Genomic DNA, 16,072 nt, shown 5'->3' with positions numbered 1-16,072 from the left:
GGGTGATTGTAAGCCGGTTGGAGTCTCACCCTTAAGTGGTAGAGAAAGTCGGCATATAAAAACCAACTCTTCTTCGTCTTCTTCTTCATCATCATTGCCTGCCTCCATGCCGTGCCCCTGGTATTGCTTGGCAGCCTCCCATCCAAATACTAGCCAGGGTCGAGGCTGAGAGTGTGTGACTGGCCCAAGGTCACCCAGCAAGCTTCCATGGCATGAGTGGGGATTTGAACCTGGGTTTCCCAGGTCCCAGTCCGAAAGCTTAACCACGACACCATGCTGGGTGGAAGCTTGCTGGGTGACCTTGGGCCAGTCACACACTCTTAGCCTTTTTTTTTGCAGGGGGGTGGTAAATTCATAGAATCAGCAATGCTGATTCTATGAATTTAGGCAGTTCATGAGAGGGAGGGCATCTTGGCCATCTTCTGGGCACTGGGAGTGTGTGGGGGAGGTAGTTGTGAATTTCCTGCATTGTGCAGGGGGTTGGACTAGATGACCCTGGTGGTCCCTTCCAACTCTATGATTCTATGATTCTTCCCCCATTTCCCCCCCAATACTTTATTAAAAGGAACCAAATAAAAACAAAGGCCTAGAACACAAATTAAGGTTAACAATGAGGAAATTGAAATTGTTCAAGACTTTCTATTCCTTGGCTCCACCATCAACCAAAAGGGAGACTGCAGCCGTGAAATTAGAAGGAGATTGAGACTAGGAAGGGCAGCCATGAAGGAGCTAGAAAAGATTTTGAAGTGTAAGGTTGTGTCACTGGCCACCAAGATTAGATTAATTCATGCAATCATATTCCCTATTACTATGTATGGGTGTGAAAGCTGGACAGTGAAGAAAGCTGATAGGAAGAAAATAGATTCCTTTGAAATGTGGTGTTGGAGGAGAGTGTTACGGATACCGTGGACTGCCCCCCCCCCAAAAAAAATCAGTGGGTTATAGATCAAATCTAGCCTGAACTGACCCTAGAAGCTAAAATGACTAAACTGAGGCTATCGTATTTTGCTCACATTATGAGAAGAGAAGAGTCACTAGAAAAGACAGTCATGCTAGGAAAAGTTGAGGGCAGCAGGAAAAGAGGAAGACCCAACAAGAGATGGATGGACTCAATAAAGGAAGCCACAGCCTTCAATTTGCAAGATCTGAGCAAGGCTGTCAAAGAGAGGACATTTTGGAGGACTTTGATTCATAGGGTCGCCATGAGTCGGAAGCGACTTGACGGCACGTAACACACACACAGAACACAAATTACTAAATTACATCGACGTCAAACTACACAAGCTCGAACTAACTGAACATTCTAGACAAAAGAAAAGCATTCAATTTTTCAGACTTTTGGCCATGTGAAAGACAAGTTAGTTCATTCAGACAAATACACTCCATCAGCTTCTCCAGCAATCCCTCCTCCTTCGGGATTATATTTCTCTTCTCTCAGCCTCAACCCTGGCAAGTATTTGGATGGGAGACCTCCAAGGAATACCAGGGGCCTGATGCGGAGGCAGGCCATGGCAAACCACCTTTGAACGTCTCTTGCCTTGAAAACCCTACGGGGTCACCAGAAGTCAGCTGTGACTTGATGGCCCCCCAAAAAATGGTTAATGGACACCCCAACCACAGCGGGTATGAATGCTCTTAGATCCTCAGTGTATTCTTTTAAAGCAGGATTTCCCCACTTACCATAGCATATTCCCAGCTACAGAAACCCACCTGAACCCTGTCTCTCCTCTGGTTCGGTACCCAATGGTGGCCATTTATGCATGGGGAGGTTTTGCCTTGTATTTGCCTCTCTCGAAATGCACATTTCCCCCCATTCGAATTCTCAAAATTCTGCATGGGGGCTTACTGATGAATTTTGAGAATTTGGATGGGGAAAACATGCACCTAGAGAGTGGCAAATCCAAGGCAAAACCACCCATGCATAAATGGCCCGTGTCCACTTTTTACTAATACTACATTTTACTAATAGTGGGAGCGATATATCAGTAAATCTGGGTCTCTGTCCCTGAGCAAGGAGATTGTGATTCCTGATAAGCTCTCCTGCGTGACAAAAGGAATGGCCACATTTCGTAACGCCCGGCTGATCTTCCCCTCCACGGCTTGAACGGCTCTGGCCAAGCCGTCCCTCAGATGACTCCCCTCTCGGTGGAAGGGAGGGTGGGTGTGCATCTAGGTGGGGAAAGGAGGATAAAACAAAAATCTAGGGGCACCTGGAAGACTAACATTTATTTCAGTGTGAGCATCTGTGGGGTCACAGTTCACCTCTTGAAAAGGAAGCACAGTTCTTAGGAGCTGAAAGAGGTAGAGTCAGAGAGAGATTGCTAAAAGCTGATGCAATTGGTGGGGGGGGAGGCTGGATCTCTCTCTCTCTCTCTCTCTCTAAGAAGAAGAAGAAGAAGAAGAAGAAGAAGAAAAAGGGATTATACCCTGCTGAGGTCCTTCCCCTCCCCAAACCCCGCCCTACCTCCCCAGGCTTCACCCCCCAAATCTCCAGGTATTTCCCAACCCACAGCCGGCAGCCCCTACTCCGAGGCGCTACTGGACTTGAGTCTAGCTGTTCTACTTGGGGTTGCTAGCTCCAGGTTGGGAAATACCTGGAGATTTTGGGGGTGGAGCCTGGGGAGGGCGGGGCTTGAGGAGGGGAGGGACCTCAGCAGGTATCATGCCATACAGTCCTCCTTCCAAAGCAGGCTTTTTCTCTAGGGGAACTGATCTCTGTCACTTGGGAGTCCAGTTGTAATAGATCTCCACCTCCAGTTACCACCTTGCAGAAGGTGGAACCACTTGGGGGTAATATCACATATGGGTCTTACTCAATTTCGATAGGCCTTTATTGATCCCCTGATCAGTAGATTCCCAGATAAGTCAGCTGAGTTCCCGTCTAAGAAGCTTCTGATGGGGGAGACTCCTCATCTTTCGCTCCCTACTTCTAAATTCTTTGCCATCGCAATTAAAATATGCAAAAATAGGGTGGAAAAAAACTGTTAAACTCTTTTATACTTTTATATTTTTAGTAATCTTAAATTGGCAAGCCACTTTTGTGTCATGCACTAATTTTGTATATCTTATTAATACCAGATTTTTTTTATCGATTTTTGTAATTTGTAACAGTTTTTAGTTTTATCAAGTTGGACAATATGATAAACTATCTTCTGGCTGTTCAAATGGACCGTATTAATAAACTTGACTTGACTCGACTAGGCCTTTATTACATTTTGAATTTGAGACACTTTATCTGATGAAATTGTATATGTGCGTGTATTTCAATGGAATTACTTTGAATATTTCTAGTTAGGGACAGACATCATACATATAAACAAGTGGAAACCCGCAAAAAAAAAAACCTCCATCCTCCACATTGTCCTAGTCCAACAGACCAACCACTACACCCCTCTCCCTCTCTCTCCCCCTTCCTACTTCTTAAGTCTATGGTCGTTTACGCATGGGTACTTTCACTCACGTTCACCCCTGGTCTGTCTCGGTTGTTCCTTGGAGCTATGCATGAGTTTTCCGTCCATTAGAGATGACCTCGCGGCCAGCCCTCACAAATCCCAGGACTTTTCATTCCTCTATTAACCCAATTCTTCACTCTCTCCTGAGATTGGCCCGGGTGAAATCCCCATTCATAAGGCAAAGCACGGGACACAGAAGCTTGGGGGAGTGATGTTTCTCTCATAGAAAGCACTACAGCCAATTACAAAGCAGCGTATCAAGGGGTGGGGAGTCAATGCTTCCTGCTTCCTCAGAGTCCTTTCTGATCGGAAGAAAAGATTTTAGAAATGAGGCTTGGGTTTCTTCCCCGTTTTTTAAAAGCTCCGTTTTTTTTAAAATGTGTTTTTGACGCAGCACTTAGGATCGTTTATGCACGGGAGTTTTACATGAGGTTCGTTGTTTGCTGGGCCCACACTTTCCTGTTGGGAATCTATGCACCAGCAGTCTCCAAGCTCGAATCAAGAAGCATTTGAGTCCCCGCCCCTTGAAATGCTGCTTTGTAATTGACTGTAGTGCTTACTGTGAGAGAAAAGTCCCCTGTCCCCCCTCAAAACCAAATTGCCACAGAAAAAAGCATTTTAAAAAACGGAGCTCTTTAAAAGGGATGAGTGGGGGGTGGGAAACCTAAGACTTGTTTCTAAAATCATTTCTTCTGATCAGAAAGAACTCCAAGAAAGCAGGAAGCATTTTAATGCCCACCCCTTCATACGCTGCTTTGTAGTTGGCTATAGTGTGGTCTGTGAGAGAAATGTCACTCCCCCAAGCTTCCGTGTCTTGAGCTTTGCCTTATGCGTGGGGATTTCACCCGAGCTGATCTCAGGGGAAATGGAAGAATCGGGTTAATAGAGGAACGAGAAGTCCTGGGACTTGTGAGGGCTGGCAGCGAGGTCATCTCTAATGCACGGAAAGCTCATGCATAACTCCAAGGAACAACCGAGACAGACAGGAGGCGAATGTGAGTGAAAGTACCCAGGCATAAATGACTTGGGTTTCGGAGGGGGGCTGGGGGACTTTTCTCTCACAGTAAGCACTACAGCCAATTACAAAGCCTCGTTTCAAGGGGCGGGGACTCCAATGCTTCTTGATTTGAGCTTGGAGACTGCTGGTGCATAGATCTGCAACAGGAAAGTGTGGGTCCAGCGAGCGATGAACCTAAGGTAAAACTCCCATGCATAAAAGACCTATACGTCCTGTGCTCTTTGTCGTTGACTTCTGTCACCTGGTGTTGAGATTCATTAGGAACCCACCCAGCCAACCCCTTATCGCCTCCTTTCCTGGAAGTGTTGCTCGAAAGGACTTCCCCTCTACTCACAGCAAACAGGCGCAGCACGTTGGCCACCATGATGGAGACAGAACTGGCCGAGGCCCCGATGACGGCCACCACACGTTCAGGCCTGGAGATGATGGGCGGCTCACCGTTGGAGCAGCGCACGTCGGACGTTTCCTTCTGGATGAGGGCCTGCACAAAAGTCAGTGACTGCTCCAAGGCGTAGGTGTCGCGGGAGCAGGTATCCAGGATGCGGGCCCCCAGGGTCATGTTGGGAAGGAGGTCGGGGTCGCTGTTGATCTGGTCCAGGGCGTAGAGCATGGCTTCCATCCGATGGATCCCTTTTTCCTTCTTCACTTCCCCGCACGGCACCCCGGCCGGGCCACGGGAATGCACGGGGAACAGCCCGCCTAGGGTGATGTCCCCTTCGATCCGGATGGAGTGTGGTTGTGTTGCTTGGTGGCCATCGACCCAACTTGGGTTAGGGCCCAAGGTCCATAGTGGCCATATCCAAAACAGTGGGAAGTTGGCAGAGTTCATGATGTGCCTTGCAGGGATCCCACAATGCTTACAGCCTGGGAATCGGAAGAAAACAGGCTTACAGTGGGGGGGTCTATCTAGGTTTGAGAACCTCCAGGTGGGATCTAGGGTTCTCCCAGAATTACAACAGATCTCCAGACTAAAGACATATGTTCTCCTGGAGGAGATGGCAGTTTCACAGGGGCAGCGCCTGTAAAATACGATAGAGTCTAGGAGCAATGGAAGAAGAGGAAGAGGAAGAAGAAGAGCTGTTTTTATATGCTGACTTTCTCTACCACTTAAGGCAGAATCAAACTGGCTTACAATCACCTTCCCTTCCCCTCCCCACAACAGACACCCTGCAAGGTGGGTGAGGCTGAAAGAGCATGACTTGCCCAAGGTCACCCAGCTGGCTTCGTGTATAGGAGTGGGGAAACAAATCCAGTTCACCAGATTAGCCTCTGCAGCTCATGTGGAGGAGCGGGGAATCAAACCCTGTTCTCCAGATCAGAGTCCACCGCTCCAAGCCACTGCTCTTAACCACTACGCCATGCTAGCTCTTTTAAAGGCAACTGGGATGCAACCTTGTAGAACTCTCTTACCTGTGTCTTCTTCCTAATACAAACCTGTCCAAAATATTGTCGAAGGCTTTCACGGTCAGAGTTCATTGGTTCTTGTAGGTTATCCAGGCTGTGTGACCGTGGTCTTGGTATTTTCTTTCCTGACGTTTCGCCAGCAGCTGTGGCCGGCATCTTCAGAGGAGTAACACTGAAGGACAGTGTCTCTCAATGTCAAGTGTGTAGGAAGAGTAATATATAGTCAGAAAGGGGTTGGGTTTGAGCTGAATCATTGTCCTGCAAAAAGTAACAAAGGTAATGTGCTAACCATTGTCCTGTAAGTATCAAGATAATGTGCTGATGAGGGTGTGGTATGTTAATATGGAACCATTGTATCCTGAAGTGATCTGTTAATGTGTGAAATCCAAAGCTAATCTGCATGGCTATTGTTGACTGTAGTCTTTGTTAGTCTGGAGGTTTTCAAGACAGGAAGCCAAGCCTTATTCATTCTTAAACTCTCTTCTTTTCTGTTAAAGTTGTGCTGATGTTTATGAATTTCAATGGCTTCTCTGTGCAATCTGACAAAATAGTTGGTAGAATTGTGCAGTCTTTCAGTGTCTTGGAATAAGACCCTGTGTCCTGTTTGGGTCAGTCCATGTTCAGCCACTGCTGATTTCTTAGGTTGGCCCAGACACTGAGAGACACTGTCCTTCAGTGTTACTCCTCTGAAGATGCCTGCCACAGCTGCTGGCGAAACGTCAGGAAAGAAAATACCAAGACCACGGTTACACAGCCCGGATAACCTACGAGAACCAACAAACCTGTCCCTTCCCCAGAGCTGGGATCTGTTTCATGGGAAGGGGGATATAGCGGCTATTTTTTTTTTTAAGGCAGAGAATTTCACTCATAGATCTTCAATGTAGAGTTGCCTGCTCCAGGTTGGGAAATACCTGGAGATTTGGGGGGTGGAGCCTAAGGAGGACGGGGTTTGGGGTGGAGAGGAACTTCAATGGGGTATAATAAGAACCTAAGAAAGGGCATGCTGGATCAGACTGAGGCCCATCAAGTCCAGCAGTTCTGTTCACACAGGGGCCAACCAGGTGCCTCTAGGAAACCCACAAACAAGACGACGGCAGCAGCATTGTCCTGCCTGTGTTCCACAGCACCTAATATTACAGGCATGCTCCTCTGATCCTGGAGAGAATATGTATGCATCATGACTAGAATCCATTTTTACTAGTAGCCATGGATAGCCCTCTCCTCCATGAACATGTCCGCTCCCCTCTTAAAGCCTTCATGCGGCAGGGAGTTCCACAATTTAATGCTATCGAGTCCACCTTTCAAACCGGCCCTTTTCTCCAGGTGAACTGATCTCGGTCGCCTGGAAACCAGCTGTAATAGCAGGAGATCTCCAGCCACCATCTGGAGGCTGGCAACCATACTCCCGTGTCATATGTCGTTTGCCCATCAGGTGCCAAAACTCTGTTAGCCCACTCTGTTTGGTCCTCCCTGTTGTATTTGGCGTCCGGATCCTGCAGAACCAGGTCACGGCAAGCATTTGGTGCCGCTCTGGGCCTCAGAAAGGCGAATTCCCCCACGCACACACACTTACACACACACCCCAACCGGGACTAAGACGGGTGACATCCAATGCTTTACTTCGGGAGAGGAACGGTAGGGAGGGAGATGACCGACAGTCAGGAATCGGTTTCTGAAAGCTTTTCCTGGTACCTGACCCGAGACCCGGCGGCTTCAGTTCTGGAACATCCAAGGAGGGAGAAAAAAGTGCAGCCACTGACATCCGGATGGGAAGCAGAGGTAGAGCACAGCTTTGGGAAGAAATGAGGCCACCGGGAGGGGCTCTGCAGTTCTCCAGCAATCCCAGACAAATCTGTCTCTGGCTATCCATCCATCCAATCATCCACCCCCCCCCTCCATCCTTCTCTTGCTCAGTCTCTTCTCCATCTCCCTCCCTCCCTGCCTCCCTCACGCTGGACCGGGACCACCCCATTCCACTACTGAAAACTACTTTAGAGAGCCAGCGTGGTGTAGTGGTTCAGAGCAGCGGTTTGGAGCAGTGGACTCTGATCTGGAGAACCGGGTTTGATTCCCCCCTCCTCCACGTGAGCGGCGGAGGCTGATCTGGTGAACCGGGTTTGGGGAAGGGAGGGACTTCAATGCCATAGAGCCCAATGGCCAAAAAGCGGCCCTTTTCTCCAGGCGAACTGATCTCTGTTGGCTGGAGATCAGTTATAAGAGCAGGAGATCTCCAGCTAGTACCTGGAGGTTGTAAGGAAACAAACACAGGAGTGAAAATGTATCCCAAAGTGCAAAATGTTATATTATACAAGCTACACAACATGGGAAACAAAATCAACGACAGTAAAACTATATATCTATCCTAATAGCTATAAATAGCCAGATAAGTAACACAAGATTACTAACACCGTCCATGGTTATAAAAGTCCAATACTAGTACAAAAGCTTGTGAAAATTCATATTGTTGTATGTCTTTTTATTTTCAGATGTCCTTCAGCCAGGTACAAGAGAAAATGCAGGTTCAATTCACAATTCATTACCGGAACCACCTCTAATATACTCCAATTTTCATTTATTCCATTATTAGGATAGTCAAACCGGTTCCCTCCTGGAATTAGAGGTGGTTCTGGTAATGAATTGTGAGGAGACTTTTGCACAGTCATGTACTGAATGGAAGAGGGACTGAGGAAGAATCGGAAACGGCCCGTCTCCCCTTCTTTTCTTGAGATTTGGAGCCTGCATTTTCTATAGCAGGAGATCGCCAGCTAGTACCTGGAGGTTGGCAACCCTAACTTCTCTGCAGCTTCAGGCGTCTGCACCAGGGAAATTCTTCGGTGTACAATTCGCACATCCTCCCTCCAGGCACGGCTTTTGTTAAAACGATGTCCCATTTCGCAGGCATTCAAGCTGCAATATTTCATGCTTTAGGGGAATGCAATGCTTTCAATAGGCTGTACTCTAATGGCTACGGTCGCTGCTGAGAGCAAACTGGTTTCCCTGGTGCATTTGAAGATCTGTGCCACATAATTCCCAATGGGCACCACAGCGCCCGCTGTGGCTTCCAATACTTTTTTGGGCGGGGGGGTTGTTGTTAATCGAATTGTGTTTAATATTATGTCATGTTTTTGAATGATGTTTTGGGGTCTGTGCGATCCTGTCCTGCAAAACTCACATCCGAAAGTGCTTTCTTAGACATTTTTTTTTTAAAAAGGAAATGTATGCTGGGACTGAGTGCGGGACGGGTGCTCCCACAGCAGTCCTGCTTTACAAATGTTATGTTTGTCTCTGGTAGGGTTGCCAGGTCCCTCTTTGCCACTGGTGGAAGATTTTTGAGGTGGAGCAGGGTTTGGGGGAGGGACTGCAATGCCATAGAGTCCAATTGCCAAAGTGGAGAACTGATCTCTATCGGCTGGAGAACAGTTGTAATAGCAGGAGGTCTCCAGCTAGTACCTGGAGGTTGGCAACCCTAGTCTTCGGCCTAACAATCTTCCTGCCCAAACAACCCAACTTTCTCCTCTCATATTCAGCCAGTGTGGTGTAGTGGTTAAGAGCGGTGGTTTGGAGCAGTGGACTCTGATCTGGAGAACTGGGTTTGATTCCCCCACTCCTCCTCATGAGCGGTGGACGCTAATCTGTTGAACTAGATTTGTTTCCCCACTCCTACACACGAAGCCAGCTGGATGACCTTGGGCTAGTCACACTTTCTCAGCCCCACCTACCTCACAGGGTGTCTGTTGTGGGGAGGGGAAGGGGAAGTGACTGTAAGCCGGTTTGAGTCTCCCTTAAGTGGTAGAGAAAGTCGGCATATAAAAACCAACGTTTCTTCTTATTGTTCCCAGTCCGAGACCTGGAAGCCACTTTCTGACAATTATATCCTTCTGAGCAGTGACTAAGGTGGAAGAAAGCGCTCTCAGGTCACCATGTGGAATGGTACGATATAGGCCAATATCATCAGATCTCGGAAGCGACGCAGGGTCACTATTTGGCGAGGGGACCACCGAGAAAGACTCTGCAGAGGAAGGCAATGGCAACCCCCCTGCTCTGCTTCTCAGTCACCTTGGAAGCCCCTTTCTGGGGCCGCCACAAGTCGGTTGCAGCTTGCTATGCCTTCCTCTGCATAGCAACCCTGGTAACTCCTTGTCTCCCACCCAAGTACTAACCCGGGCCAACCCTGCTTAGCTTCTGAGATCGGAGAAGCACACGCCTTTCTCTTTCTGGAGGGCTGCTGTCAGTCAAAGCAGGCAACACGGGGCTCCGTATACGCAAGAGGGGGCTTGCCAGGTCCCTCTTTGGCGGGAGGTTTTTGGGGCAGAGCCTGAGGAGGGCAGGGTTAGAGGAGGGGAGGGACTTCAATGCCATGTACTGTTACCTCTCAGTAGGACATAAGAACCTATGGGTCTGGAACCCTTTGGGGTCTGATTTGAAATGGTGTTGAAGCAATTTGCCTTTAATGCAACTGAAGAAGCAATATGTATGCGAAACGATTCCCGATCTAGAGGTATCGTCTTGGAATGTTTCTGGAATGATTCTACATATCAACTTTATACTCTTTGGATTATCCTTGTTTTGGGACAATTCTACCAACTACCTTTTCTTTGGACTTTCGGTGATGTAACCTAATTTCGTTCACACTTTTGGAATCCTAAGGAAATTGGACTTTGGATTTATCTTGGACTGTGAAAAATTCCCAGGAGGGAACCGTAGTTGTGATATTGTGCCTTTGTTGTTAACATTATTATAGAACTTTCTGGAATTATTCCTTGTAGAAGTTTTTTTATTTATGAGCCCTCGTGCTGTTGTTGGTTGCAACGACGTTGATTTCAGCATAGGTAACTTGGTTATTCAGATTGTCTAAACTACCCGGAGGTTGGCAACCTGGTGCATGAGCGAAAAGGTGGCAGCAGTTGCCAGACCGATCTGAGGGCCATAAATACAGGCTCGTGATTTTCGAGCCCTGCAGTATGTGATTTATTTACCTTTCTCTGCTGCCCCGACGGCAATCGAAAGGCAGCCGATTAAAGCTCAAAGCGGCAGGCCTCCCTCTGCGGCGAAAAGGGATTGGTGCCAAAGCCCGGACCGCTCGGATAATAGCTCTGTGCATTAGCCAGCGAGTAGCGAGCGCATCTCTGGGGATCAAGATGGGGGGCGGGGTAGGAAATGGAGGGTCCCTTCCTCCCAAACAGGATTACGATGACTGGTTGCGCAGGTTGAAATGTGGGGAGGAGGGGGGGAGAAATGCCACAGCAGTCTTAGACCCTCGGGGCAAACACATTAGGCAGCAGAAAGGGAGGGGAAAGCGGTCAACGAATCTCCTGGCACTTTGCGCATTAGGCCGGTCCTGTTCTTCTGACGTGCCACGCGGACCCTGGACAAGATCAGTTGTTAGGGTTGGCAACCTCCAGGTACTAGCTGGAGATCTCCTACTATTACAACTGATCTCCAGCCGATAGAGATCAGATGACCTGGAGAAAATGGCCGCTTTGGCCATTGGACTCTATGGCATTGAGGTCCCTGCCCTCTCCAAACCCCGCCATTCTCAGGCTCTGCCCCAAAAACCTGCCGCCGTTGGCGAAGAGGGACCTGGCAACCCTATCAGCTGTCCACCTAATTCATAATCTTGATGATCCCTGGTAGTACACGGGGAGTGTTGCCAACCTCCAGGCGGTGGCTGGAGATCTCCCGCTATTTCAACTGATCTCCAGCCGATAGAGATCAGTCCACCTGGAGAAGATGGCCGCTTTGGCAATTGGACTCTATGGCATTGAAGTCCCTCCCCTCCCCAAACCCTGCCCTCCTCAGGCTCCGCCCCAAAAATCTCCAAGTATTTCCCAATCCGGAGCTGGCAACCCTATTCAGGGGTGATTTATACCAGCTGCGAGTCTTTCTAGCAGAAGAGAACTAAAGCGAAATCACAAGTACCTTGTCCTAGAGATCTGGATGGCCTTTAATGCATGGGTTGTTTCCGTGGTGATCACACACACACACACGGACTACTTTGGGGCTTCGTTTTCATTATGCATGTCTTTTCCAACTAGGGCTGCCAACCTCCAAGTGGCAGCTGGAGATCTCCCGCTATTACAATTGATCTCCAGGTGACAGAGATCAGTTCCCCTGGAGAAAATGGCCGCTTTGGCAATTGGACTCTATGGCATTGAAGTCCCTCCCCTCTCCAAACCCCGCCTTCCTCAGGCTCCACCCCCAAAATCTCCAGGTATTTCCCAACCTCGAGCTGGCAACCCTGTTTCCGACCTTTAGAAGTCACTTCGCTCTCTCCCCGCGTTTTCTGGACGCAGCCAGAAACAGCGCACAGAAAATGCGGGGAGGGGGAGAGCAAAATGACTTCTAAAGGTCAGAAAAGATGTGGATAATGAAAACGAAGCCCCCGAAGCAGTCCTAGGCTCTGACTGGGTAGATAACACCAGCGGGGTATCCGTATTACTCTACTGTAGCAAACAGAACACACACAGGAGACTGCCTTGTACTGAATCAGACCATCAGTCCATCCAGGTCAGTATTGTCTACTCAGGTTGGCAACGGCTCTCCAGGGCCTTTCCTATCACCTACCACCTTGTCCCTTCAGCTGGAAATGCTAGAGATTGGAGCCAGGACATCTGCGCGCAAAACAGAAGCTCCTCCGCTGGGCCACAACCCCTCCAAGAAGTCCAGAGACATCTCAAAGACGAACAACATGAGCTCTGTCTTGTGAGAGGTCATACTGGATTACAGGTAGAAGACGCAGCAGAAGCAGAAGCAGCAGAGTTGGTTTCTATATGCCAACTTTCTCTACCACTTAAGAAAGAATCAAACCGGCTCACAATCACCTTCCCTTCCCCTCCCCACAACAGACACCCTGTGAGGTAGGTGGGGCGGAGAGAGCTCTAAGAGAACTGTGACCAGCCCAAGGTCACCCAGCTGGCTTCATGTGTAGGAGTGGGGAAACCAACCCGGTTTGCCAGATTAGCCTCCGCCGTTCAAGTGGAGGAGTGGGGAACCAAACCTGGTTCTCCATTTCAGAGTCCACTGCTCCACCGCTCTTAACCTCTACACCACGCTGGCTCTCGCTGGTTGAGTATCCCTTATCCAGACATCCAATATCTGGACTGTCCCGAAAACCGGACGTTTTGAGCAGGCACGCAGGCATTACTCACAGGCACTCAGCAGCCCCACTGATAATCCAATTAACACAAAATTATTAAAAATATTGTTTAAAATCACCTTCAGGCAATGTGTATAAAGTGTATATAAAACATAAATGAATTCCGTGTTTAGACTTGGGTCCCATCCCCAAGATATCTCATTATGTATATGCAAAAATTCCTAAATATTCCAAAATATGGAAAGATCCAAAATATGGACCACTTCTGGTCCAAAGCAGTCCAGGTAAGAGATACTCAACCTGTAAATGTTGGGATTTCCATTTTGCTTTGGGTAGACAACAGCCAAGATGGTAGTTATGAAGGAGGGGCTTTCAGCAACGTGCCCACCTTCCCTTTCTAGATCTTTCAACTCTCTGCCACCACTGGTTTTAGGACCTTGGTGGAGTTCCTAGCATGGAATCACTCTCAACCAGCCAGCAGAGCGGCCGACCAAGATCACCCAGCGGCCTGTTCCCTCTTGCTCTCAGAGGCATCTGGGCTCTGGTAGCTGTCCAAGGTATCTGCCTGGCACATGCCACCCACCTGGCTTTCCCTACACCAGGGGGAGCTTTTCTCTCCTTCCCTCGGTTTAACCATTGCCACCACCTGGCATTTGTAAGGGCCAGCTTCCATGCATGATGGGTAGGCCTCCATGCCCCTCTACAGTAATGCTCTGTGGCCAGCAAATTCAGTTTCCCACGCATGCTCTCCTGAGAGCCAGTGTGGTGTAGTGGTTAAGTGAGGTGGACTCTAAGCTGGAGAAGCGGGTTTGATTCCCCACTCCTCCACATGAGCGGCTGACTCTAATCTGGAGAGCCGGGTTGGTTTCCCCACTCCTACACATGAAGCCTGCTGAGAGAGAGCGGTGACTAACCCAAGGTCACCCAGCTGGCTTCGCGTGTAGGACCGGGGAAACAAATCCAGTTCACCAGATTAGCCCCCGCCGCTCATGTGGAGGAGTGGGGAATCAAACCCGCTTCTCCAGATCGGACTCCACCGCTCCAAACCACCGCTCTTAACCCCTACACCACTGCCAACCCAAGGTATTTTGGCCATTCCAACAATAGAACATTTTGGAGGTCATTCGTATGGTTGCCGTGAGTCGGAAGCGATTCAACAGCACATAACGCACACAATGTCTATGCCACCCAATCTCAGAGGCATGCCCCTCCCAGGGAAGCTCTTGCAAAGTTGCAGAGGAGAGTGGACCAGAGAGCTGCACCTGAATTCTCTGCATGAGCCCTTGGCGCGTATCTCTGCTTCGTCAGCACCCCTGAAGATTTCGGTGTCCTGCTTGGGTTCCCACAGAGCAGCTGAGCTCACCCTGCCGCTGGGGCGGGGGTTCCTGACCACCAAATGTCCCTTTCACTCTGCTGCCCTCTGTAGACTGGTTTCGGACCTGATTTGCTATCTTTGGACAGCCCTGTTCCATTTTGCTGCCTTGGGTCGGATGTGTTGACGCACAAAAGCATTAGGAAGAAGGAGAAGGATGGTTTTTATATGCCGACTTTCTCTAAGACTTAAGGAAGAATTAAACCAGCTTACAATCACCTTCCCGTCCCCTCCCCACAACAGACAGCCTGTGAGGTAGGTGGGGTTGAGAGAGTTTGGAGAGAACGGTGACCAGCCCAAGGTCACCCAGCTGGCTTCATGTGTAGGAGTGGGGAAACCAACCCGGTTCACCAGATTAGTGTCTGCAGCTCATGTGAAGGAGCGGGGGGAATCAAACCTGGTTCTCCAGATCAGAGTCCACCGCTCCAAACCACCTCTCTTATCACCTACACCACGCTGGCTCTCAGGAGAGCACATGTGGGGAAGTGTGACTTTGTGGGCCACAGCACATTACTGTACAAGTTGTACTGCTGGGTGGCACCATAGAAACGCTTGACCCCTTTCTCCTTCAGTTTGCACACCTACAAAGCGGGAAGAATGAATAAGCTTCCCCACTCCACCGTCAGGCAAACCGAACACATGAAGCTGCCTTCTACTGAATCAGACCCTCGGTCCATCAAAGTCAGTATTGTCTGCTCAGACCGGCAGCAGCTCCCCAGGGTCTCAGGCAGGGGTCTTTTGCATCACCTACTTGCCTAGTCCCTTTAACTGGAGATGCCAGGGATTGAACCTGGGACCTTCTGCATGCCGACAAGATGCTCTACCACTGAGCCACAGCTAGGGTTGCCAGCTCCGGGCTGGGACATATCTGGAGTATTTGGGGGTGGAGCCTGTGGAGGGTGGGGTTTGGGGAGGGGAAGGACTGCACCGGAGCATAATGCCATAGAGTCCTTCCAAAGTGGCCAGTCTCTCCAGGGGGACTGATCTCTATCGCCTGGAGGTCAGATGTCGTAGCAGGAGGTCTCCAGCCACCACCTGGAGGCTGGTAAACCTAGCCACATCCCCTCTAAGATGTGTGGGGCAGGGACCGAGAAAGAGAAGTTCGAGCAGGGAACAAAGTCGTGCAGATCCTGCCCCAAGCCCCACTCCGCTTTGGGGGCCCAGGCGGTGGCGAACATCTGTCGGAGGGGATCTTTTTGGAACAGACAGCTGTTCCAGTTGCCAGCTGCCCAAGGGCTGATGCAAGGCATTTTTTTGGGGGGGGGGTCTGAGATGGACTAGCCAAATGGCACCTCCCACACTAAGTACCACCGGGCGTGATCCACCAGAAAGTTCTCCCGTGTTAGCCTCAATGAAATGAAGGGGAGCCGGTCGAGAGCATTTCCACGGAGTTACACCCAGTGGATCGTGTCCCCGTGGGTCTCTTTTTTTGGCCATCCATCATGTTTCCCCAGAACCCCACCTGGCGCTCTGGTAATCCCCATATGCCCGAGACCCACGTAGGATAAAACTGTGCGTGGCCCCCTCCTTCCGACCAGCAGAACCCCTTTTACGCATTTCCCAGCTATCCTTGGTGTTTTGACCAGGGCAGAGGAAACCCCTGCGTTTTAAAATTGTGGGGCAGAAGGTGGGATTTCAACAGGTGCGGTTGTTTCTCTCCCCGGCACCTGCCCCAAACTCTTCTAGGCAATCCTTGGCCGTTTATGCCTGGGAGGGCACATTTCCCCCAT

At 49.5% G+C, this 16,072-nt stretch overlaps 1 protein-coding gene across 1 annotated transcript in view; it reads right to left on the bottom strand.

Annotated features, from left to right (window-relative positions):
- Positions 1-5,299, bottom strand: part of LOC130478757 (metabotropic glutamate receptor 6-like) — a 30,124-nt gene extending 24,825 nt beyond the window's left edge. Inside the window, exon 1 of the mRNA XM_056850965.1 lies at positions 4,805-5,299. Coding sequence (XP_056706943.1) covers positions 4,805-5,299 — 495 coding nt within the window. The remainder of the gene's footprint in view (positions 1-4,804) is intronic.
- Between the last annotated feature and the right edge of the window lie 10,773 nt (positions 5,300-16,072).

Source organism: Euleptes europaea, chromosome 1 (genome assembly GCF_029931775.1).
Source record: "Euleptes europaea isolate rEulEur1 chromosome 1, rEulEur1.hap1, whole genome shotgun sequence".
Taxonomy (NCBI): domain Eukaryota; kingdom Metazoa; phylum Chordata; class Lepidosauria; order Squamata; family Sphaerodactylidae; genus Euleptes; species Euleptes europaea.
Note: the sequence above shows the minus strand (reverse complement) of the source record. Positions and strands in the feature narration are given on the sequence as shown.